This window comes from Halichondria panicea, chromosome 4 (assembly GCF_963675165.1).
Source record: "Halichondria panicea chromosome 4, odHalPani1.1, whole genome shotgun sequence".
Classification (NCBI taxonomy): Eukaryota; Metazoa; Porifera; class Demospongiae; order Suberitida; family Halichondriidae; genus Halichondria; species Halichondria panicea.
The window spans coordinates 3,862,424-3,885,577 of NC_087380.1; the positions used below are offsets into that span (position 1 = coordinate 3,862,424).

Sequence of the window (23,154 nt, forward strand, 5' to 3'; positions counted from 1 at the left end):
TATGGTAAGACACAAGTGCACTTTGACAGTTGAACAAACAATTTAGAACGACTGCCCTTATTGCACAACACCATAAATATTATTCTTACACAGGAAGTAAACAAAACCACAGCTAAACAATAACAATTATTAGCACATTATCAGTTTCTGATCAAATGATACACTAACCTGAGGCCGTGCCGCGGCCAGCGGGTTAATAGTAGTCCTAGTTCATTGGTTTGTTTGTGATCTCTGAGTCTACTCACCTGGATGCCATATAGCACTGCGTTTATAGCATAGATAGCCTCCACACAAGTTATTAGTTATTAGTTGTCGAATAAAACGAGCAAAATCCAACTTGCACGTTGGCTGCATGGTTAGCTAGCTACACGCGGCCTTTCATCGAGGTACGTATTTATAGCTGAAGTGATCCCGTACCAGGAACAATAGCACAGGGTCATTAAAGTAGAAAGCTATAATTATATAGAATTCGTTTGTTGCTTTGCTATATCTTGTCAACAGCCAAGGGTTATAGCACTTCAGTGCTCTAGTTATATATAACTAGAGCACTGAAGTGCTATAACCCTCGGCTGTTATAACTAGAGCACTGAAGTGCTATAACCCTCGGCTGTTATATACAAAAATCAAACAAGCAAAACACACACACACAACAGATTATACTCGTTTTTTGATGACAGTGCAACAAAACAAACTTAACATTATGTTCACACTACTCACACGGTCCATACGTACGACAATTATAGCAATAGATTATGAGGTAATCAATAGACACGTGCACCATGCACACGTTTAAAGGCTATCAAGAATCGGATCACATTGTTATGAGAACAATTTAATACTGGAATGAGAGTACCTGACTACTTACCATTAGTGTGAATACTATGTACCAAGTATGTACGTAAACTTAATGGACCGACTAATAACCCGAGGCGCATGGGTGGCCACGGGTCATAGTAGTCGTCTGGTCTGTGTGTGGGTGTGTAATTCTGAGTTTGCTCACCTGGATGCTATGGTGTTTCGTTTGAAGCCTTCACACAACAAGTTATCAGTTTAGTAAATTGATGTTAAAGATTCGTTGTCAAATAAAAGCGAGATAAGAACTTTACCTTGCACGCTGGCTATATAGAGCTAGCTAGCTAAACACGGCTATACTTACAAAGGTATTAAGGGCACAGAACTAAATGAAGCAAACTGTATGCACTTAGTCAAGTATCAGCACACATTGATCGTAATATACACAGAGCTATACAAAGCAAACTGTGTGCACTCAGTCAAGTATCAGCACACATTGATCGTAATATACAAAGAGCTATACAAAGCAAACTGTATGGTGTGCACTTAGTCAAGTATCAGCACACATTGATCGTAATATACACAGAGCTATACAAAGCAAACTGTGTGCACTCAGTCAAGTATCAGCACACATTGATCGTAATAATTATACACAGAACTATATAAAGCAAACTGTGTTCACTCAGTCAAATATCAGCACACATTATCATAATATACACAGAATTAAAACATCATCATGTAATAAAAAGCAAACATAATTATGTAGACAACAACAAGTTAATAAATCCACTGAGTCTCAGTGTTCTTCTAAACTTAAAAAGTACATAGTAGATCTGTTCTTATTCCAAGGACACTATTCATACTGAAGGAGTGATCATAAACAAACGGCAGTCAGTAACATGGCAACCTGTATTATTATCACCGTGGAACTGCGAGTAGACTAACTGTAAATACTCCAAGCTTTCAGGGTCCAGCTCGTCCAACCATCTTTGACTCTTTTCAGAGATGAAAAAATCGAGATCTTCATGTGTAGCAAAACTGTCTGGAATCTCACTCAATTTTTTGACTCTAAGTTGCTGCATACGTTCACTTTCTTCGACCTTAATGGGTACCTTATCGGAAATGCCTACAGCCTTGAGTGCATCAATAACAAATGCCTGGCAGTTGCGTTTGAGAACATCGTAGTGATGCATTGTGTTGTATTGTGAGATAACTTCGGCCAGTCTTTGAAACACTTCCAGCTTCTCGCTGGTACGATAAAACAAGTGCTCCACCTCATCTTCAATCGGTAGCAACCATGGCTCCACTTCAGGCGCAGCTGTTGCTTCAGCATTGTGAGTACTAAGAGAAGTGATGTCACGAGCATCAGACTTGACAGATCTTTCTTTTTGTTCGAGCTCCCAATACGGAACCACCAAGCTCTCTTTACCCCATTCCAGCACTACGTCACCAACAGTCAGAGAGACATGCTTGGCACCGTATTCTCCAATTTTGAAAATGTCAGCAAAGGTTTCAAGCAGACGTTGAGCTTTTCGATTTGATCTCAGGTCACGAACGGTTATCTTCAGAGGAATGCGAGCAACATTAACAGATCTACATCTCTGTTGGGTCTGTGCTTCTCCTACTTCGGTAGAATTCAACCACTCAACATCTGAATTTTCATCCAGCTCTTTCACCTGTTCAATAAGTACCTCTTGCACAAGATGGCTGAAATTCTCAAGTATATTGTCAACTTTAGTTAATCTTTCAACTTCCTCTTGTAATTCTTTTCCTCCTAGGTTTCGGTACTTTTTATGCCTTCTCAACTTTTTCTCGACTTGAAGTGCCCAACATTTCTCTGTAGTGGGCTTCTTAGCAGCACTAGCTTTGGATGAGCCACTGCCACTAGCTGCACTGGCAGACTTGCCAAATACTTCGCAAATAGACTTCATCAAATCTTGTAAGCAAACAGGTTTCTACAATAAACAATTACAAATAGCTATTACCCAAAATGCTGATAATGCAAATACTATAGGGTATCCACCCAACCACACACTCTACCAGACGATAAATTATACATTGTGTACATGTAGGTTAAGACACAAGCAAAGTCAAAAATGATTAAGAAAGAGCTAAATTTATTATCAAACAAGCAAAACACTCGCACACAAAATATTTATGATAACATCGATCGTTGCTGCAATAATTCGGACAGTACAGTCTGCCCTAAGACCCCAAATGTTGTAAGACAGGAAGTGCTACAAGTTGCCTCATGAATATATTAATGAGAACAGTTTTTCTTTGTTTCTGATAAAAATAAAGGTTTTTAGAGCTATCTAAGTTGAAATATGTAACATGAAGACAGTTTAACATACGATAAACACTTTAAATTATGAATTTGGGTCAAATTAGCATGAAGTTGTGTAAAACGATTGCAGAATGTTTGAATTTTTGAGCAAGCTGTTCACCATCGACGTAGCAAGCTAAAAATTGAATTTTTGCGCAAGCTGTTCACACTATCTCAATCTAGTCCAAACTTGCTGAGTCAATACATTCCATATTGAACTAATTTATCTCTTAGTAACAGGTTCTAGTTCAGTAAATGGTCTGTGTTATGAGCTTTGGAAATTCAGAAAAAATCACCCTTCACTACTGGCAGAGTTGTTGGGTGTCTTCATTATGAATATCATTAAAACAATGTTTTTGTGATGTCATCCTTATGAATACCATTAAAAAACTTGTGGTATGTATTTCCTGTCTTGTCTTGCAAATACTGAAAAGTTGGGGGTCTTTGGGCAGACTGGTACAAACAAGCGACAGTTTGGTACAGGGCATACAGTCTCACCATGAAACTGCTTGTACACAAGTTGCAGATACTCAAAGCTGTCGGTTTGAAGGTGGGCATTTTGCTTTTACTATTAATACGTAAACATCCACGTCCTCGTGTCGAGTGAAACTGTCGGGAACGTTGTCAGATTTCTTCTCTTTCAACTGCAGCATACGGTCACTTATAGGAGGTGAAGAGCAAGTCTTTGCCGAAATCCCCAGAGCTTCTAACACATCACACACAAACTTCTGAGAGTTGCGTTTAGGTGAGCTGTAGTAATAAGCTTTGTTGTATTTTGAGATCACCTTGGCTACCCCTCCGAATATTGGACTGTCTTCTGAGACACTGTGCAGTAAAAGAAATACTCAATCGTTTCAACAATAGAAGTATTAAACCCATCCAGTGCTTCATATTCGTCTAGTGACTAGTTTTGTTGTGATGGCTTCTACTTCTCTTCTGCTCTTGCTCAAGCTCTCTCCAGTGTTGGTTTTGTCTTCTTTTGTACTGTGGTAGAGTGGTGGGTGTTTTTCTGTCAGTACCGATAGGCTCTGGCAAGTCTATACTTGCTTCCAGACGCTTGTTTGATGCCATCTCGATAAGATCAGTGTTCCTCGTTAGCCTCCTTTGCAGCCTCTCCTTTTTCTGTTCTTTGTCACAGAAGAGAAAATTGGAGGAACAAAGAAAGAAAGAAAGAAGCGACAAAGAAAAAGAAGAGCCTGCCTTGCTAAGTCGCGTGATCCCCATACTGACGTAGACAAATTTTAACGAGCGTGGGCGAGAGAAAACCTCAATAACTGTCCTCCCACACAGTACTGGAGCGCATTTACCAGGAACATAATCTGTTATGAACAGTACAGTACAGTAGAGTCAGCCTTCGTGAGACCTTTAGTCACTAGAGGAAGTATGAAAGACTAGAGTAGAGTAGACTATACTGCTGTAATAATTATATCTACTAGTCAAGTGGGTCTGTTCTGAACTCAGGAAAAAAAACTGAGCTAAATTTAGATATAAATCTAGATCTTTAGTCTTTACTATAGGTAAGCCCTCGTCTATGATGTCTCCACGCTTGATTCTGGCTTACAATGTACGATGCTAACAGCTTTTATGTTAGAGTTTGCAATGCGTAGGCATGCTGTAGCTATTTGCTCTGTCAGGCTCCGCCCAGCTAGTGATTGCCCACGTTCATTTTCACTCGTCTACCACTCGTTTACCGTCACGCGACTTAAAGGCAGGCTCTCCTTTTTCTTTGTCTCTTCCTTCTTTCTTTCTTTGTTCCTCCAATTAGTCCCGTATTTTAACTATTGACAAAGAACAGAAAAAGGAGAGGCTGCGAAGGAGGCTAGCTCCTTGTATGAGCCTAGAGTTGTGATGGCGATTTCTCTCTCTTGACACTTGTTTAATCAACCACGTGGGTGACCACAGTACAAAAGGTTAATTGATCACTAAGAGTGTTACTAACAAATTTACTATTGAATCCACCCACGCGCAAACAGTGGTTACCAGGCCCTCTAGTGAGAGGGGCTGGGATCGAGGCTACACAGGAATAGAAGTCAGCACACAGCAGTCTTCCGCCCACACAATTTTATTGACCAGCAATACTTAAAGGGAAAGTCCCAGGTTGTTTACCTCACCACACCTACTTATTACTTATAAAAGTGCTTACAAGCCAGCTAACTTTAATCTATGTTTAGCTACAATATAATACAGCATGGCAGCTACAAGAAAGGTACTGAAGAAACTCAAAAATCACCCTACCCACAAGACAAAGCCAGTACAAGAGCTAAAACAGCTTGCTATTGAGCTAATCATACCATGTACCAGCGAAGATTCGAGAGAGATTTGCCCACTTATTTCAAGCTAAAGGAATTTTGGGAGAACTTTTGGAAGACGACCACGACGGAGAAGCCCTACACACACTAGAATTTGAAGCACATCACCAGAAAATCAAGCACGAAACTTCAAAAGCATGCCACCTCGCAGTCAAGATATCACTGCAAAAGCTGCAGATTACACTACCGTTTGTTCACACATTTGCAGAAAAACTCAAGTTTGAATACGGTGGTCTACACACTGCTGTAGTTGTTGGTGATGTTGTCATAGAGTAGGGTGTGGAGGAGCTTGTTGAGCCTCGTAGCGTTCCTAACTTTGTGTCGAAATGGTAGGGAGGTTTCAAGCGAAGATGAGCTTGGCAAACAGGCAAGGAGATACTGTGCAAAAGAAATCGAAGCTGATCTTTAAGAAACCAATTGAATTCACAGGCAAGCTCCAAGAGCGATTCGAGCAGCTAAAGAAAAGAAATAGAAAAGTGCCAACTGAGTTAAAGTCTCACCAAAACCTTGACGCAGAACGAATTAGGCTAACAAGACCTCGAATATCTTCAGTGCCTGTATTTTGTAGAGCATTTACCAAAAATCGTGAAATCTGGCAATCATGAAACCTGGGTATGTAGAATGCCCACTTGCAAAAGTGGTGAGCTAGACAAGCTAATTCGAGAACACAGCCTTCTGTTCAAACAGTTCCTACCCGGAGCCGAGCAGAGTGCTGAAGGCGATGAAAGCGAAGTGTGCAGGTTTCATAAAGACAAAGTAGATGCTATCGATGGACCAATTAAGAGTATACTGCCGATTAGACAATGTATAATTTATATGAAATACGTTGTTATTATAAACACTATCATGTGTTTGCTTAGCCTCGTTGTCTCTAGCTAGGCCGCCAACTATAGACCTGGTGTTGGTGTGTATCTGGGCGTGGTTAGGAACCAAAAAACAAGAAGCAGAGAGATTTGCAAGAACAACACACCTGTCGACAAGGGCCGGCAGTGTTGGTCCTACCTATACTAGTTTGTAGTCCACCTACTAGTTTGTAGTCCATCACAAAGGGCAGTGAGTGAAAGCAAAAGACTTGTCATACCATGTTAAAAACCATGGCAAAGACGTTTCTTCCTTCTGACAAGGGCTGGGCCTGTTCTGCAATGAGAGTGGGGCCTTCTTGTGAAGCAGACACTGTATATGTTAATCTGAACTTGCCATAGCTAGCTAGCTAGCTAGATAATCTATGGGCTAGATTTTAGTTACTTCAGAGCACACATGGAGCTAAATTACGGTTATACGGGGAATATGACAAGAAACAAAGTGTGAAGAATCTCTGCTTTGGTTTCCGGTTCTTGCCACGCCCAGATACAATCAATACCAGGCTATATTTTTCAACTTCGTTCTCAAAAAAAATCAGCCTGGGACCGAGGCTAGTGTTTGCTGTAATCAAACACAAACATAGTAGATTTTACATTATGATTATCTGCTATCTAAGCAACAGTGAGTACGTGCACCACAGGAATAGAAGTCAGCAGCAGCAGTCTTCCGCCCACACAATTTAATTGCAAATACTTAAAGGGAAAGTCCCAGGTTGTTTATCACCACACCTACTTATAAAAGTGCCTACAACTATAACCTTGTTTAGCTACAATACAGCATGGCAGCAACAGGAAAAGCACTGAGGAAACTCAAAAATCACCCTACTCACAAGACAAAGCCAGCACAAGAGCTAGAACAGCTTGCTATTGAGCTAATCACACCAGCGAAGATTCGAGAGAGATTTGCCCACTTACTTCGAGCTGAAGGAATTTTAGTAGAACTTCTTGAAGACGACAACGACCTAAACACTCGAGAACTTAAAGCACAGCACCAGAATATTAAGCACGAAACTTCAAAAGCATGCCACCTCTCAGTCAAGATATCACTGCAAAAGCTGCAGCTTACACTACCGTTTGTTCACACATTTGCAGAAAAACTCAAGTTTGAATACGGTGCTCTACACACTGCTGTAGTTGTTGGTGATGTTGTCATAGAGTGGGGTGTGGAGGAGCTCGTCGAGCCTCGTAGCGTTCCTAACTTTGTGTCAGATTTCCAAGCGAATGTAGGAGATCAAGGGGAGTGGCACGAAATGGAAGGGAGGTTTCAAGCGGAGATGAGCTTGGCGAACAGGCAAGAAAATACTGTGCAAAAGCTGGAAATTGTTTTCGAAGCTATTGAAGAGAAATCGAAGCTGATAGACAAGCTGGTTGATGTGATAGTGGAATACAATCGTAATAAAAACTACGGTGTGCTTAACTGCAACTGTCAAGATTTTGCACGAGAAGCACTTGCTGCTTTAGGCATAAAGAAACCAATTGAATTCACAGGCAAGCTCCAAGAGCGATTCGAGCAGTTAAAGAAAGGAAATAGAAAAGTGCCAACTGAGTTAAAGTCTCACCAAAACCTTGACGCATACGTGGAAGAACACAAGAACGAATTGGGCTTACAAGACCTCGAATATCTTCAGTGCCTGTATTTTGCAGAGCATTTGCCAAAAATCGAGAAATCTGGCAATTATGAAACCTGGGTGTGTGGAATGCCAACTTGCAAAAGTGGTGAGCTAGACAAGCTAATTCGTGAACACAGTCTTCCGTTCAATCAGTTCCTACCCGGAGCCGAGCAAAGTGCTGCAAATAGTCAAGCTACATCCCCCATACACCCACACAATCGAAGACACCCTACAGTCAATCAGTTCCTACCCGGAGCCGAGCAGAGTGCTACAAATAGCCAAGCCACATCCCCCATACACCCACACAATCAAAGACACCCTACAGGCAATCAGTTCTTACACAGAGCCGAGCAAAGTGCTGCAAATAGCCAAGCCACATCCTCCATACACCCACACAATCAAAGACACCCTACAGGCAATCAGTTCTTACACAGAGCCGAGCAAAGTGCTGCAAATAGTCAAGCCACATCCCCCATACACCCACACAATCAAAGACACCCTACAGGCAATCAGTTCTTACACAGAGCCGAGCAGAGTGCTGCAAATAGTCAAGCCACATCACCCATACACCCACACAATCGAAGACTCCCTACAAGTAATCAGTTCTTACACAGAGCCGAGCAGAGTGCTGCAAATAGTCAAGCCACATCACCCATACACCCACACAATCGAAGACACCCTACAGGGACAAGGAAAACAGTAACACCACGAACAAGTGAAGCGATTAGAGATTCAACTATAGCTGCATCAGCTGCATCAGCAGCAACAAATGAAGGCACTAGGAAACAATGTCCCACCCCTGACTGTGAATTCTATGGAGAAAAAGAAACATACTTTTACTGTTCGAAATGCTTTGAAGTCAAAAATACACCAAAGTGTGATCACTGCGAGAATTTCGGGAATCCTGAATGCAATGGGCTGTGTAATGGTTGTTTTATGGGGAAAAAAGAGTTTGAATCATTACTTAAAACATCTATGGCTATCCAACCACATGACAGTGCTATACCAAACCCACTGTCAACTGAAGCTCCTCCACCAGACACTAAGAAGTGCTCTGAATGCAATACTTACTTTGCTAACGAGGATTATCATGGTCTCTGCCATGGCTGCCTAATGTTCAAAACTGAAACTGAAACTGAAATAGATACGAGTACTCACACTGTTGTACCAAACCAGCCTATACAAAGTTCTCCTGTGTATTCTAAACAGAATCAAGGTCACTGGTCAAGAACACCCTATGCACCTTTACATGAAAAATGCCAAAATCCGGGCTGTAAGAATATTAAAACTGAAACTGGATATTGTGACATTTGCAACTATTCCAGTCCACTACCACCCACAAAAAGTACTAGTACCAGCTACAGTACTGAAACAGAAACCATACTACAAAGCAGGTGCTTTTTATGCACTGGGGAAAAGGTAACGGACAGGAATGAAGTGTGCACCTATCACATCTATCACACACAGAAGTTGTTAGAGCAAATGAGCATTCATGATCCACCATTCCAAGCCAATACAACAACTGTAGCACCACAAGCACACGCATACTCATCAGAAGTAGGAAGGGAAAATTCACAAACACAGCAAAGCCACCAATCAAAATGTGATAGAGGATACACAAACTATAGAGGTATACCACAGCCTCCCTCAAACCACTAGTGTAGTTATGGAACATTTGCACAACACTGGTCAAAACAAACTACAAACTTAACATTATGTTCGCATACCATACACACGGTCCATACATACGACACAATTACAACACAAGAAGCTACAATACATTGTGAAGTGATCAGTAGAGACACCTGTCACCCAGGGTGTTTGTTTAAAGGCTACCAAGAAAACATTTTCAATCACTCAGGAGTGAAAGCACCTGACTACTTAACATTATTTTGTGTGAATCACTTTTACCAAGAGTTTTGTGTGTAAATTTTAAATGGGCTGAAGAATACTCATTATTATGGCTCGGTGCGCATGCGCAAGCGAGGTAATACGGTAGTGTGCCTGTGTGTCACTGCTACAGCATCAATGAATTAAGTGCAAATTAGAGGCTTCTAGCCATGTTTTCTAATTTGTGGATTTGCAAAATAATGCTTCATTCTCTGCATCGATCATTTTCATGGTCGATTATTACCCACCCACTCTCAAGTTTCCCCGTGATTCTGGACACGCAGTAAATTAATTAATGCAAAATGTTCATCATGATAATAATTAGTAGCTTTATGTTATGTAGCTTTTGCACCTCCACTGAGGCGGTGCTTTCATTATGAAAGTAATTGTCACACATTGACATTGGAGTACTAATAGTATACATTAGTGTAAACAGACAAAGGGTATTCCCACAAGGACACAAAACTAGCCTAAGACAAAGGTATTATTATGTGTATTCAGTGTCACAAAAATTAGGTATTAAGCATGACATGTAAAAAGCAAACAAAAATAATAGTCTAAAGTATTATAATTAAGTGTTCTCTTTACATATCAACAGCTGTAATTTAAACACCAGGATGAGCGACCATATTCAAACGACAGCCGGTAACATGGCAACCTGTATTATCACCATGGAACTGCGAGTAGACCAACTGTAGATACTCCAAGCTTTCGGGGTCCAGCTTGTCCAACCATTCCTGACTCTTTTCCCCAATGAAAATATCGAGATCTTCATGTTTAGAAAAAATGTCTGGAATCTCACCCGATTTTCTGACTCTAAGTTGCTGCATGCGTTTACTTTCTTCGACCTTAATGGACACTTCATCGAAAATGTTTAAAGCCTTGAGTGCATCAATAACAAAGGTCTGGCAGTTGCGGACGAGAACATCATAGTAATATGTCCTGTTGTATTGTGAAATCACTTCGGCTAGTCTTTGAAACACTTTACGCTTCTCGCCGGTTCGATAGAACAAGTGCTCCATCTCATCTTCAATTGGTAGCAACCGTGGCTCCAATTCAAGTGCAGCAACAGCTTCAGCATTGTGAGGACTAAGAACAGTGATGTCATGTTCATCAGAGTTAAGAGATGATTCATTTTGTTCGGACTCCCTATACGGAACCACCAAGTGCTCTATGCCCCATTCCAGCACGACGTCACCAACAGTCAGGGAAACATGCTTTGCACCGTAGGTAAAAAACTCCTTATGTTTGAAAATGTCGGTAACAGTTTCAAGCAGACGTTGAGTTGTTTGATTTGACTTTAGATCACGAATGGTTATCTTCAGAGGGATGAGAGCAACGTCAATAGATCTGCGCTTTTGCCGAGATTTCGCTTTTACTACTTCGGTAGGATTCACAAACTCACCATCCGGGTTTTCATCCAGCTCTGCCAACTCTTCGAGAAGTGTTTCTTCCACAAGATGGCTGAAACTTGTATTGACTATTTTATCAACATTCGTTAAACTCTTGACTTTGTCCTTCAACTCTGGTCCCCCTAGGTGTCGGTACCGTTCAAGATTTCTCAATTTTTGCTCAACATCAAGTTCTAGTTTTACAGAAGCTTTCTTAGCACTAGATTGGGATAAACCACTTAGTTTGCTAACTGCACTGGAAGACTTGACAAAGCTAAAAGAACTCATGTCTATAGAGAGCTATACCTTGCAAACACACGCTCGTTAAAAGGTTACTTCTACTAAATGCTGACACATGACCATGAATACTCAATCCTACCAACCACACGTGACTGAACTGTCACATACCAACGAATGTAATTATACGAGGATGCACAAACAAAGGACAAAATAAGTGATAAGTTTTAAAAATCACAAAGAATAAAAATGATGGTCTTATGACAAACTCAATCGTTTCTGAGACAGCTAGTTCAGACAGTACAACCAAGCGACAGTTTGATACAGGGTGTACAGTATTTTCACCATGATGTGATCAATGCGGATACTATTTAAGGATATCTGAATGCAAATGTGATGGCTGTTTTATGGGGGGGGAGCCTAAATCGCAGCAAGCAGTAACTCTTACAAATTTACTGCACAAGTAATTGTCGCACGTGATCATCAATTAGTGACCTTTTGACCCTGTGCAATTCCTACTTTGCTAACAAGGATTATCATCAAAACTGAAATTGAAACTGAAACCAAAATAGCTACTAGTACCCACACTGTTGTACCAAACCAGCCTACACGTAGTTCCTCCATGTATTCAAAACAGAATTAAGGTCACCCGTTAAGAACACCCTATACACCTTTACATGAAAAAATTAATGCCAAAATCTGGGCTGTACGAATCTTAAAACTGAATATTGTGACATTTGCAACTATTTCAGTCCACCACACCTGACACAAAGTACTAGTACCAGCTACAGTATTGAAACAGAAACCATACTACAAAGCAGGTGCTTTTTATGCACTGGGTAACGGACAGGAATGAAATGTGTACATATCACACGCATAAATTGCTAACACAGATAGAGCAAATGAGCATTCATGACCAATCATCCCAAGCACACTCAAGCTACACACACTCATCAAAAGTAGGGAGAGGAAATTCACAAACAAAGCCAAAGCCACCATGGAGACACCTGGGTACCACAATCAGAATCTGATAGAGGATACACAAACTATAGAGGTGTACCACAGCCTCCCTCAAACCACTTAGTGTAGTTAGGGAACATCTGCACAACACTGGCCAAAACAAATGAAACACTAAGTTCACATACTATACACTAGATCTAATACTTACGACACATACAGTAGCCCAGTAACACAGTAAGTAAAATGAAGTTATCAGTATAGTAGACACCTCTGTGTGTCACTCCAGGGTGTTCGCTAAAAACAAACAATAATATTATACTTATTATTCACACATTACAAGAAAAAATACCTTACATGTAGGAATAACTGACTATGCATATAATTATACCATTGCTGACTAATCGTTATGAATATTTGTTATGAAAGTAGTTATCACAATGACATTGGAGTAATACTAATAATTATAGCACCTGGGGGACAAACTAGGGACGGAACACAGGTATTTAGTCAAATATCACCACAAAGTTCAGGCATTGAGACCAGAAATCATAATTATAGCCAGTCAACAACAACAAGATGTTAATAAACCCACTCAGTGTCCCTCTAAAAAATTAAAAAGTACATATACTGTACAATTATGATATTTTGTTCCCAACATAAATTATGTATTCACCTGAATTGTCACCACCATGGAACTGGGAATAGACCAGTTTTAGATACTCCAAGCTTTCAGGATCCAGCTTGTCCAACCATTTTTGACTCCTTTCCCAAATGAAAATATCGAGATCTTCATGTGTAGCAAAACTGTCAGGAATATCACCAGATTTTCTGAGTCCAAGATGTTGCATATATACGACGTTCAGTTTCTTCGACCTTAACAGGCACCTTATCGGAAATGCCTACAGCCTTGAGTGCATCGATCACAAAGGTCTGGCAATTGCGGGAGCGAATATCATAGTGATACGTCCGGTTCCGTATTGGGAGTCTCAACAAAATGAAAACTCTTAATTTCGTTTGCAGCCTCCACACAACAAGTTAATCAGTTCAGATGTTTACCTTGCATGTTGGCAATATAGAGCTACGTAGCTAGCTAAACACGGCTATACTTACAAAGGTATTCCCAATAAGCTTATCGGGCACAAAGCAAATTGTGTGCACTCAGTCAAGTATCATCACACATTGATCGTAATATACACAGAACATTAATTTAAACATCATCATGCAAACATAATTATAGACAACAACAGATGTTAATAAATCCACTTGGTGTTCTTCTAAACTTAAAAAGTACATAGTAGATCTGTTCGTATTCAAAGAACACTATAAAACCTCGGGAGTGATCATATACAAATGACAGTCAGTAAAATGACAACCACTATTATTATCACCATGGAACTGCGAGTAGACCAACTGTAGATACTCCAAGCTTTCAGGATCCAGCTCATCCAACCATGTTTGACTCTTTTCCCAGATGAAAATATCGAGCTCTTCATGTGTAGCAAAACTGTCTGGAATCTCACCTGATTTTTTGAGTCCAAGATATTGCATACGTTCAGTTTCTTTGACCTTAATGGGTACCTTATCGGAAATGCCTACAGCCTTGAGTGCATCAATAACAAATGCCTGGCAGTTGCGTTTGAGAACGTCGTAGTGATACTTTGTGTTGTATTGTGAGATAACTTTGGCCAGTCTTTGAAACACTTCACGCTTATCGCTGGTACGATAGAACAAGTGCTCCACCTCTTTTTCAATTGGCAGTAAATGTGAATCCACATCAAGTGTTGTTGCTTCAGCATTGTGAGGACTAAGAGCAGTGATGTCACGTGCATCGGACTTGACTGATCTTTCTTTTTGTTGAGACGCCCAATATGGAACCACCAAGCTCTCTTTGCCCCATTCTAGCACTATGTCACCAACAGTCAGAGAAACATGCTTCGCACCGTAGTCGAGCTTGAAAATGTCCGCAAAGGATTCAAGCACACGTTGAGCTTTTTGATTCGATTTTATATCACGAAATATTATCTTCAGAGGAATGCAAGAAGTGGTGATTAATCGTTTTTCTTGCAGTGTCTTTGCCTCTCTTAATTCAATAGAATTCACCAATTCACCATCCTGATCATTTAGCGTTTCCACCTGCTGGATCAGCTCCTCTTCCACAAGATGGCTGAAATGTTCAAAGATTTTGTCCACATACGTTAATTTCTCAGCTTCCTCTCGTAATTCTTGTCCCCCTAGGTCTCGGTACAGTTTATGCTTTCTCAACTTTTTCTCAACTTGAGCTAAACACATCTCTGAAGCTTGCTTCTTAGCAGCACTAGCTTTGGAAGAGCCACTAACTGCACTGGCAGACTTGGCAAATGCTTTGCTAAAGGAGCTCATAATCATATGCAAATCTAGTATAGTATAAGGAGCAACAGGCTCAGTTCTAGACAATAAATAATTACAAACTTACAAAAATTCTGATACATGCATGAGCATTAATATGAATACTTAGGGTATCCACCAACCACGGCCACATTGAATATAATTATAGGACACACACAAGCTATAAGGTCAAATAACTGATATATATATATAACACGTTTTTAGTATAAGCATACAAAAATAACAAGCTATATACTGGTCTTATGATGATAACACTGATTGTTGCTGTAACAATTCGGACAGTACAAACAAGCGACAGTTTGGTACAGGGCATACAGTCTTTTCACCATGGAACTGCTTGTACACAAGTTGCAGATACTCTAAGCTGTCAGTTTGAAGGTGGGCAAGCCAGCTTTTGCTTTTACTATTTATGAAAACATCCACGTCCTCGTGACGAGCGAAACTGTCGGGAATATTGTCAGATTTCTTCTCTTTCAACTGCAGCATACGGTCACTTATTGGAGGTGAAGAGCAAGTCTTTGCCGAAATCCCCAGAGCTTCCAACACATCACACACAAACTTCTGAGAGTTGCGTTTAGGTGAGCAGTAGTAATAACCTTTGTTGTATTTTGAGATCACTTTGGCTACCCCTCCGAATATTGGATTGTCTTCCGAGACACTGGTGCAGTAAAAGAAATACTCAATCGTTTCAACAACAGGAAGTAAGCCAAGAAGTGCTTCATACTCGTCTACTCGCAGTGGAATCACCAAGTCCTCTTCTCCCCACACAAGCACGACATCGTTAAGCTTCAGAACAACGTGCTTCTTGTTATAGTTTGTCCCCATGAACTCAGCCATAGAACGAGTGACAGCTACTTGAGTCCCAAGGCTAGCAATAGAATCACGGACCATGATTTGAATATGAATATTAGCAATCTGAAAGGCTGTGCCTGCTTGAGAGGCACCATCTCTGTAAATAATCGTACGATCGACCATATGGCTAAACTCATTTAGCAGTTCCTCAGTGGTGGAAATGTCTTCAACTTTATGCTGCAGCTCGCTTCCAGTCAAGGTTTTGTATCTCTCAAGTTTTCTCAGCTTCTTTTCGACTTGAGGTTTAGCAGGATCTTGAAAAGCCAATCTCCCAACAGCAGCTGCTGATGAAGCACCACTATTGCTAATGGCACTAGTAGACTTTGCAAAAAACTTACTGACACTCATTGCCTCTATGTGCCTTTTTTCAATGAGCAGCTACAAGGTAAACCAGTACAAGACACTGTAGTGTATAATTAAGCAGTTGATGATATTCATTGAGACAGGGAGTTTTCAAGCATATGACATAATTGTTACAAAAAAGGCAATGATTAATTATACATGTAGAAGCGACATAATTATTATAGGCACATACAAATTATGGCTACACACAGAATACAAAATAAAGATCTACAGCAAATTAATGTTATAAAAGTATGGACCTATAAGTTTAAGTGGCGCCCAACACATCAGCTAGAAGAGGAGCTTGGCAGGTTGGTCTGTGGCACACATCATCACCATGAAAATGAAAATAAGAAAGTTGTAGGGACTCAAAGCTGTCTGCGTCCAATTTTTTAAAATTATCTTGCTTTTGTTCAACTAGATAATCATCAAGATCTTCATGCCTGGCGAAACTTGATGGCACACCCTTGCTTTTCTTAGACAGAAGCTGTGGATTTGGTTCGGGAGTTGGTGGTTTATTAGCAACTCTATCATCCAAAATACGAGCTTTGCAGGTCGGCCTGTCGCAGGCAGTATCACCATGGAAAAGCGAATAGGAACGTTTTAAGAACTCGAAGCTTCCTGCGTCCAATTTCTCAAACCAGTCTAGCGTTTGATTCATGAGATAAGCATCAAGATCTTCATGCCTGGGGAAACCTGATGGCATACTCTTACTCTTCTTAGACTGAAGCTCTTGAAGCTGTGGATTTGGCTGAGGAGTTTCTGGTTTGTTATCAATTCCAAGGGCCTTCAGAGCATCGCGAACAAATCCTTGGCAGTTACGGGATGTTGGATGGTAGTGAAACCTGGTATTGTACCTTGAAATCACCTTAGCTAGCTCTTTAAAAATGGTTTTCTTGTCCTCTATAAACTGACGAAGATAAGCATCTTCTTCTGTTGCTGTTTTCAATTGTAAACTATCGTGAGGTGCCTTTTTATCAGCTGCGATGTTATGTGGACAATCTTTGGTAACGTCACGGACTTCACCATCTGGGTAAACTTTTTCACCATTTGGGTAAACTTTTTCACCATTTTCACCATCTTTAAGAATAACCGGTTTAACCAGACCTTCATGACCCCATTCAAGGAAAACATCACCAACCATGAGACCAACGTGTTTTGTGCCGTAATCAGTGCACAAGAAATCGCTGATTGGGCGGAGAAGGGGCGTAACAGGCTCCAATAGATCACTAATACTTATCTTCAAAGGAATAATGGCAATTTGCACACGCCTGCTTTCCTCACGCTCTTTTGCGGCACAAAATTCTTGCACATTGTCTGGGTGAATTGGATATTCTTTCTCCTCAAGTACTTTTGCAAATATCGCCTCCACAAGCTCTCCCTTGACCATAATAATGGTCAAATTTGGACAGAATAGTCTCTACGTGGATATACTCATTAGCTTCCTCGAGCAGCTTATCATCTTCATATTTCTTGTAAGCGGCATCGTATTTTATCATCTTACGTTTGACTTGGATGAAGGCTGGATCTTCAGAAGTGAACAAACTTGTGGAACAACATGATACCGCCGATGAGCCTTCTTGATAAACGTTGCTAGCTTTACTAGAGCCATGTGCAGTAGACCTAGTAGCTTCACTAGTTACTGTTTTACTTGCATGTACAGTAGACCTAGCAGCTTCACTAGTTACTGTTTTACTTGCACGTATGTAGCTCATGACACACAATAGGTACTACTATCAGACTATTGTATAGGTACATAAACAATAAGCTGTGGTAGCAGATTCAAGTAGGAGGGTCATAGTGCAAATTCCATGCTTATATAAGGTATGCAAAATACACCAATGGCTGGAGTGCCAGTCTACCACACGGTGATTTCTAAAAACCACAAAGAGCTAGCTAAATAAACAAACAGTTTGACATCATACAACTGGCACCAGGAGTACATGTACTCCGGCCTGCTGGCACTAGGCCCTGATAAATTATACCTTTTTTCACCCGTTATTCTATTCTTTAATTCTTGAAAAATGTGCCTATTATTCTCATAAAAATCTGTATTCCCCTAAAAATGTAACACAATAATTATAGGACGTATAGACATAAACACAGCAGACAACTGACACACGCACACGACATAACTAATATAACTAGAGCACTAAAGTGCAAACCCTCGGCTGGTGACATGATAATAAAGAAACCAGAAGAGTGATAATGCAGTGCATGTAGCATGTATAACTAGCAAGAGCAACTCAAAAGCAATAAAACTAAACCAGACTGGAGGCATGCTGAAACTTTGAGTGCTAGTGGTATACATGTCACATTAGACATGCACTGTGGACTGGGATCACAGCAAAGAAGCCTGGAGCGTTAGACTTAGAGAGGTATGGCTCCTGCCAGGCTGGAGTATAGGATCCAGAGTCAGCCAACAACCAGTCACAATTTTAGCTTTCTATAATTATATCAATTGTTCCTGGTACGGATCACTTCAGCTGCAACTACGTAATCAAGGCCTCGTGTAGCTAGCTGTAGCTGCTTCAAGCTTCTTAGCTTTTGCTCGACAATAAAGCTTTAACATCAAAATCTGCCACTATTTAAACCAAGATATTGTTGTGTGAAGGCTATCTATGCTGTAAACGCAGCGCTGTGGCATCCAGGTGAGTAGATATACCTGTGACAAACAAACAAACAAACAAACAGACCAACAGAATACTATACCCGTGGCCGCCCACGCGCCTCGGGTAATCATGATTCTCTCAATGTTACCTTGCTGGCTTGAACTGAGCCATAATATTCACCTTGCATGAAAACATCGTTATGCAAAACTTAATGTAATGATCTTTACCAAAAATGGACGCCTATCATTCCTTTAGACACGTGACCTATTAGGCTAACATTATTCCGAGCATAATCTATCAGGGCCTAGCTGGCACTCATACAACGTAATTATTATACATTGATGCTAGCTCGTATCAACAAGTAAAGGCAATGAACAGTCAATCACAATTAACACAGTCATGTGACACAAATCCGGGTACCATTATATACATGTGCTGAGCTACTAAAACAATTTTGTTTTAGCAATACAATTATTTCAAACGTTGCGTGAGAGCATCAGAACAGAAGCTTGGTAGGTCAGGTCGTAGGTGGCAAGTGATATCACAATGGAAATGCATGAAGGTATAGTGTACATGGCACGACTAAGCAGATATGCGAGTTGAATACTACACCAGGGGCGGATATAGAGGGTAGCAGAGGGTGCTTAGCACCCCCTGACCTCAGGAAATTTTTAATTACCCCGTGCATGCGCAGCAGGGGTAGAGTGATTGGTGTGTGTGTTGACACAAAAGCGAGCTGTTTGAGCGATCTAGACACATTCATAGACGGCTTTAACTGCTAATGAGACAGTGGTTGAACAATAATAGGCTACTTATAATTGGTGATCTTCGAAGGCGATTGTTTTTTAATCGATGCTTTATAGATTACCGATCGTTTCCTATAATGTTAAGGACATTACGATGAAAAGTTATTGCTTGTCCGTTATGTCAATGCACGGGGTGAATGCTCTACTGAGCATCTTGTTATTTCACTCACTGGTGGCTGATTGCAGTCATTCCTAGACTTGCATGGTACGTAGCTGTAAACCTATCTAATATATGTGCCTTTGTTCAATGAGCAGCTACAAGGTAAACAAGTACAAGACACTGTAGTGTATAATTAAGCAGTTGACTATAATTATTCATTGCATGAGACAGGCAAGCATAAAATTATAATTATGACATAATTGTTACAAATAAGGCAACGATAAAATTATTATAGGAAATTATGGCTATGCTATATACACGGAACACAAAATGCACAAAATATAAGATCTACAGCAAAAATTAAAAGTAGGGACCTATAAGTTCAAGTGACGCTCAAACACACCAGCTAGAAGATGAGCTTGGCAGGTTGGTCTGTGGCAGGCAATATCACCATGGAAATGCAAATAGGAAAGTTGTAGGAACTCGAAGCTGTCTGCGTCCAATTTCTCAAGCCAGTCTTGCTTTTGTTTCATCATATAAGCATCAAGATCTTCATGCTTGGCGAAACCTGATGGCATACCCTTACTCTTCTTAGACTGAAGCTCTTGAAGCTGTGGATTTGGCTGAGGAGTTGCTGGTTTATTATCAACTCCAAGGGCCTTCAGAGCATCGCGAACAAATCCTTGGCAGTTACGAGATACTGCATGGTAGTGAAACTTGGTATTGTACTTTGAAATCACCTTAGCTAGCTCTTCAAAAATGGGTTTCTTGTCCAGCGTACGCTGAAAAAGATGATCCGTTTCTTCTGCCGTTGTTTTTAATTGCAAACTATCGTGAGGTGCCTTTTGATCAGCTGCGATATTATGTGGACAATCCTTGGTGATGTCTAGAACTTCACCACCTGGGAAAGCTTCTTTACCATCTTCTACTTTTGTAGGAATAACCAGACCTTCACGACCCCATTCAAGAAAAACATCACCAACTGTGAGACCAACGTGTTTTGTGCCGTAATCAGTGCACAAGAAATTGCCGATTGGGCAGAGAAGGGGCATAACAGGTTCCGGAATATCAAGATCCCAAATACCTATCTTCAAAGGTATATTGGCAATTTGCACATGTCTGCTTTTCTCACGATCTTTTGCCTCACGAACTTCTTGAACATTGTCTGGGTCAACTTGATCTTCTTTGTCATCGACTACATTTTCAAGCTCTTTCACAAGCTTATCCTCAACCAGATGGCTAAAGTTGAGCAAAATATTCTCCACTTGGATCAAATCGTTCACTTTCTTCAGCAGCTCATCACCTTCTAAGTTCTTGTAAGCTTCGAGCCTTCTTAGCTTGCGTTCGACTTGGACAAAGGTTGTATCTTTAGAACTGATCCATCCTTTGACAGCACATGATGCCGAGGATGAGCCTTCATGAGAGAAGTTGCTAGCTCTACTAGAGCCATGTGCAGTAGACCTACTGGCTGCACTACTCATGTAACTCATGACAATAAGTAAATCTTAACAAAAAGCTACACAATGCATCTGGGGGCGTGTACATGTAAGCAGATTCATGAATAACATATGCCTGAGGGTCAGAGTGCAAATTCCATGCCAACTACAGCCACTAGAGCTTGCTCAATCCACTTCACTGTATCTGTCTCCTGATTTGTTGCACACTTTAGTAAATAACACATCTATATCATAAAGCGTGAGCCCGATACAGTGAATGGATTTTCATGTACATTAAAAATCAGTTTTTACACATGGTGTTTTGATGCAAACGGCACCCCCATAGCATATACTGCATGAATTGATGATTACTAAAACCATAAACAGATAATAATTAAGTCACTACACTACACTACACTACACTACACTACACTACACTACACTACACTACACTACAGAATATGTATTACCCAGTAAGACACGTATTATGATCTGAATTTAACCTTAACAACTTCCACTCATACAACCATAGCGCGATCTCTACTCTGATGCCCTTACGCGATCGTGGAAGAAAGAGCACAAATAATTAACGACGTTTTTACAAATCCGAATTACCATACACCGTATATGCTTGATCAGAGGCTGCTCTCTCAAATAGCCTCAGTGGGTTAGGGTTAGGGTTAGGGTTAGGAACTTTGACTCTATCTGAGGCTAACATCTGCACGTGGCAGCCATATTAATACTGCAGTATTAGTACAACCACTGTAGGTTGTACATAGGATTGACAGTGCTATCGTGTGTGTTTTTAATTATTGCACACGTTTTGATAGCTATAGCTATACGTATAGGTAGCAGCTTGTTAATGCTTCACAAAGACTTTCTCATGGCAGAGTTCGAGTTTATGTACGTAAAAATCACTTTTGATGGCAAACTAAAGGTTGTTAAATTAGCTGGGGATAATAAACGCCGCTCTTGGAACAATGGCCTCTCTCAAATTGTAGCCTCTTCTGCCAGCAAAATGAAACATTTAGTAGCCGCGGTCTCTGATGAAGCATATACGTTATGGGCGCTAGCAACAATTTGATAAATAATTTTGCTAAAACAGCATATAATTATGTTAACAATGGCCATGAAAATATAGACTAGCTACATGTATTTCCACATACTACGAGTCAAAAACAACTATCACTGACAGCTCCTACAGAGCTACTAGATTGTATTAGAATAGCGAGTTACTGTATACAGTTTTCAAGCCACCTTCAAGCGTTGTTTTAGAGCATCATCTAGAATAGGAGCTTGGCAGCCCGGCACGTGGCAAGCGATATCACCATGGAAATTCATGTAACAATGTTGAAGGTACTCAAAACTGTCGGCATCGAGTTGATCGAACCACTTAGGTGGCTGCTTTTGTATAAAGAAGTCTAGATCTTCGTGTACAAAAAAGCTTGACGGAATGGTCGAATTTTTTTTGGACTTCAATTCTTGCATTCGGGCACCTACTTTGGGAGAAGGTGGTTTCTTCTCAAACCCAAGTGCTTTCAGAGCATCACAGACAAATTTTTGACAATTACGAGCTACTGAATTGTAGTAATACCTGGTGTTGTACTTTAAAATAACTTTGGCAAGTTCTTCAAAAATCGGTTTCTTGTCTGCCGTACGTTGAAACCACAGTTCGTTTTCGCCTGCCGCATTACATAAACTGGCGTCTTCATGAGGTGCCTTCCGATCAGCTGCAACATTGTGAGGACAATACTTGGTGATGTCTTGAATGTCCCCTTCAGGAGTACCTATCTTAGGAATAACCAGACTGCTTTCATCCCATTCAAGCAAAACATCACCAACAGTAAGAGCAACATGTTTTGCTCCGTAATCAGTGCACAAGAAATTGCCTATAGGACAAATTAAAAGCGCGGATAGTCCGGATAGTCCAGTGATTTCAAGATCACGTACATACAACTTTAATGGAATGTTGGCAACGTCAATGTATCGACTTTTTTGAGAAGCTTTTTCCTGGTGCAGTTCTTCAGTATGTTCAGCAGCAAACTCATCAGGGTTGTCGTTTAACTTGTCAACTTTTTCAAGCAACTTCTGCTCAACTAGATGGCTAAATGTGCATAGAATAGTTTCCTCGTCCATTAGGTCAGTTACTTTTTTAACCAAATCAGCACCACTTAGGTTTTCATACTTTTTATGCTTTCTCACCTTTCTCTGTACTTGAATAAAGGTGGTGGTATCTTTTAGATCCT

The 23,154-nt window shown here is 40.5% G+C and overlaps 8 protein-coding genes across 8 annotated transcripts in view; 1 reads left to right on the forward strand and 7 right to left on the reverse strand.

Moving 5' to 3' along the window:
- The window catches only part of LOC135335433 (structural maintenance of chromosomes protein 2-like), a 77,308-nt gene that overhangs the window by 28,389 nt on the left and 25,765 nt on the right, over positions 1 to 23,154 (reverse strand). The gene's annotated exons all lie outside the window — the stretch shown is intronic.
- LOC135335443 (uncharacterized) lies at positions 1,483 to 2,805 on the reverse strand. Its single transcript, XM_064530936.1, has one exon. The coding sequence runs from the start codon at positions 2,721 to 2,723 to the stop codon at positions 1,650 to 1,652; it is 1,074 nt and encodes a 357-aa protein (XP_064387006.1). The 5' UTR covers positions 2,724 to 2,805; the 3' UTR covers positions 1,483 to 1,649.
- On the forward strand, positions 7,022 to 9,837 carry LOC135335434 (uncharacterized). Its single transcript, XM_064530925.1, has one exon. The coding sequence runs from the start codon at positions 7,067 to 7,069 to the stop codon at positions 9,554 to 9,556; it is 2,490 nt and encodes an 829-aa protein (XP_064386995.1). The 5' UTR covers positions 7,022 to 7,066; the 3' UTR covers positions 9,557 to 9,837.
- Positions 10,258 to 11,681, reverse strand: LOC135335444 (uncharacterized). Its single transcript, XM_064530937.1, has one exon. The coding sequence runs from the start codon at positions 11,464 to 11,466 to the stop codon at positions 10,393 to 10,395; it is 1,074 nt and encodes a 357-aa protein (XP_064387007.1). The 5' UTR covers positions 11,467 to 11,681; the 3' UTR covers positions 10,258 to 10,392.
- Positions 13,540 to 14,799, reverse strand: LOC135335445 (uncharacterized). The gene has a single exon (XM_064530938.1). It carries the CDS (start codon positions 14,758 to 14,760, stop codon positions 13,696 to 13,698), a length of 1,065 nt encoding a protein of 354 aa, XP_064387008.1. The 5' UTR covers positions 14,761 to 14,799; the 3' UTR covers positions 13,540 to 13,695.
- LOC135335448 (uncharacterized) lies at positions 14,924 to 15,960 on the reverse strand. Its single transcript, XM_064530943.1, has one exon. The coding sequence runs from the start codon at positions 15,958 to 15,960 to the stop codon at positions 15,001 to 15,003; it is 960 nt and encodes a 319-aa protein (XP_064387013.1). The 3' UTR covers positions 14,924 to 15,000.
- On the reverse strand, positions 16,029 to 17,344 carry LOC135335439 (uncharacterized). The gene has a single exon (XM_064530931.1). The coding sequence runs from the start codon at positions 17,342 to 17,344 to the stop codon at positions 16,223 to 16,225; it is 1,122 nt and encodes a 373-aa protein (XP_064387001.1). The 3' UTR covers positions 16,029 to 16,222.
- LOC135335441 (uncharacterized) lies at positions 16,029 to 21,005 on the reverse strand. The gene has a single exon (XM_064530934.1). The coding sequence runs from the start codon at positions 20,960 to 20,962 to the stop codon at positions 19,847 to 19,849; it is 1,116 nt and encodes a 371-aa protein (XP_064387004.1). The 5' UTR covers positions 20,963 to 21,005; the 3' UTR covers positions 16,029 to 19,846.

Bases quoted from the DNA above. Each gene is read 5' to 3' on its own strand.
- LOC135335443 (XM_064530936.1), bottom strand. From the start codon at position 2,723: ATGAAGTCTATTTGCGAAGTATTTGGCAAGTCTGCCAGTGCAGCTAGT.
- LOC135335434 (XM_064530925.1), top strand. From the start codon at position 7,067: ATGGCAGCAACAGGAAAAGCACTGAGGAAACTCAAAAATCACCCTACT.
- LOC135335444 (XM_064530937.1), bottom strand. From the start codon at position 11,466: ATGAGTTCTTTTAGCTTTGTCAAGTCTTCCAGTGCAGTTAGCAAACTA.
- LOC135335445 (XM_064530938.1), bottom strand. From the start codon at position 14,760: ATGATTATGAGCTCCTTTAGCAAAGCATTTGCCAAGTCTGCCAGTGCA.
- LOC135335448 (XM_064530943.1), bottom strand. From the start codon at position 15,960: ATGAGTGTCAGTAAGTTTTTTGCAAAGTCTACTAGTGCCATTAGCAAT.
- LOC135335439 (XM_064530931.1), bottom strand. From the start codon at position 17,344: ATGGTCAAGGGAGAGCTTGTGGAGGCGATATTTGCAAAAGTACTTGAG.
- LOC135335441 (XM_064530934.1), bottom strand. From the start codon at position 20,962: ATGAGTTACATGAGTAGTGCAGCCAGTAGGTCTACTGCACATGGCTCT.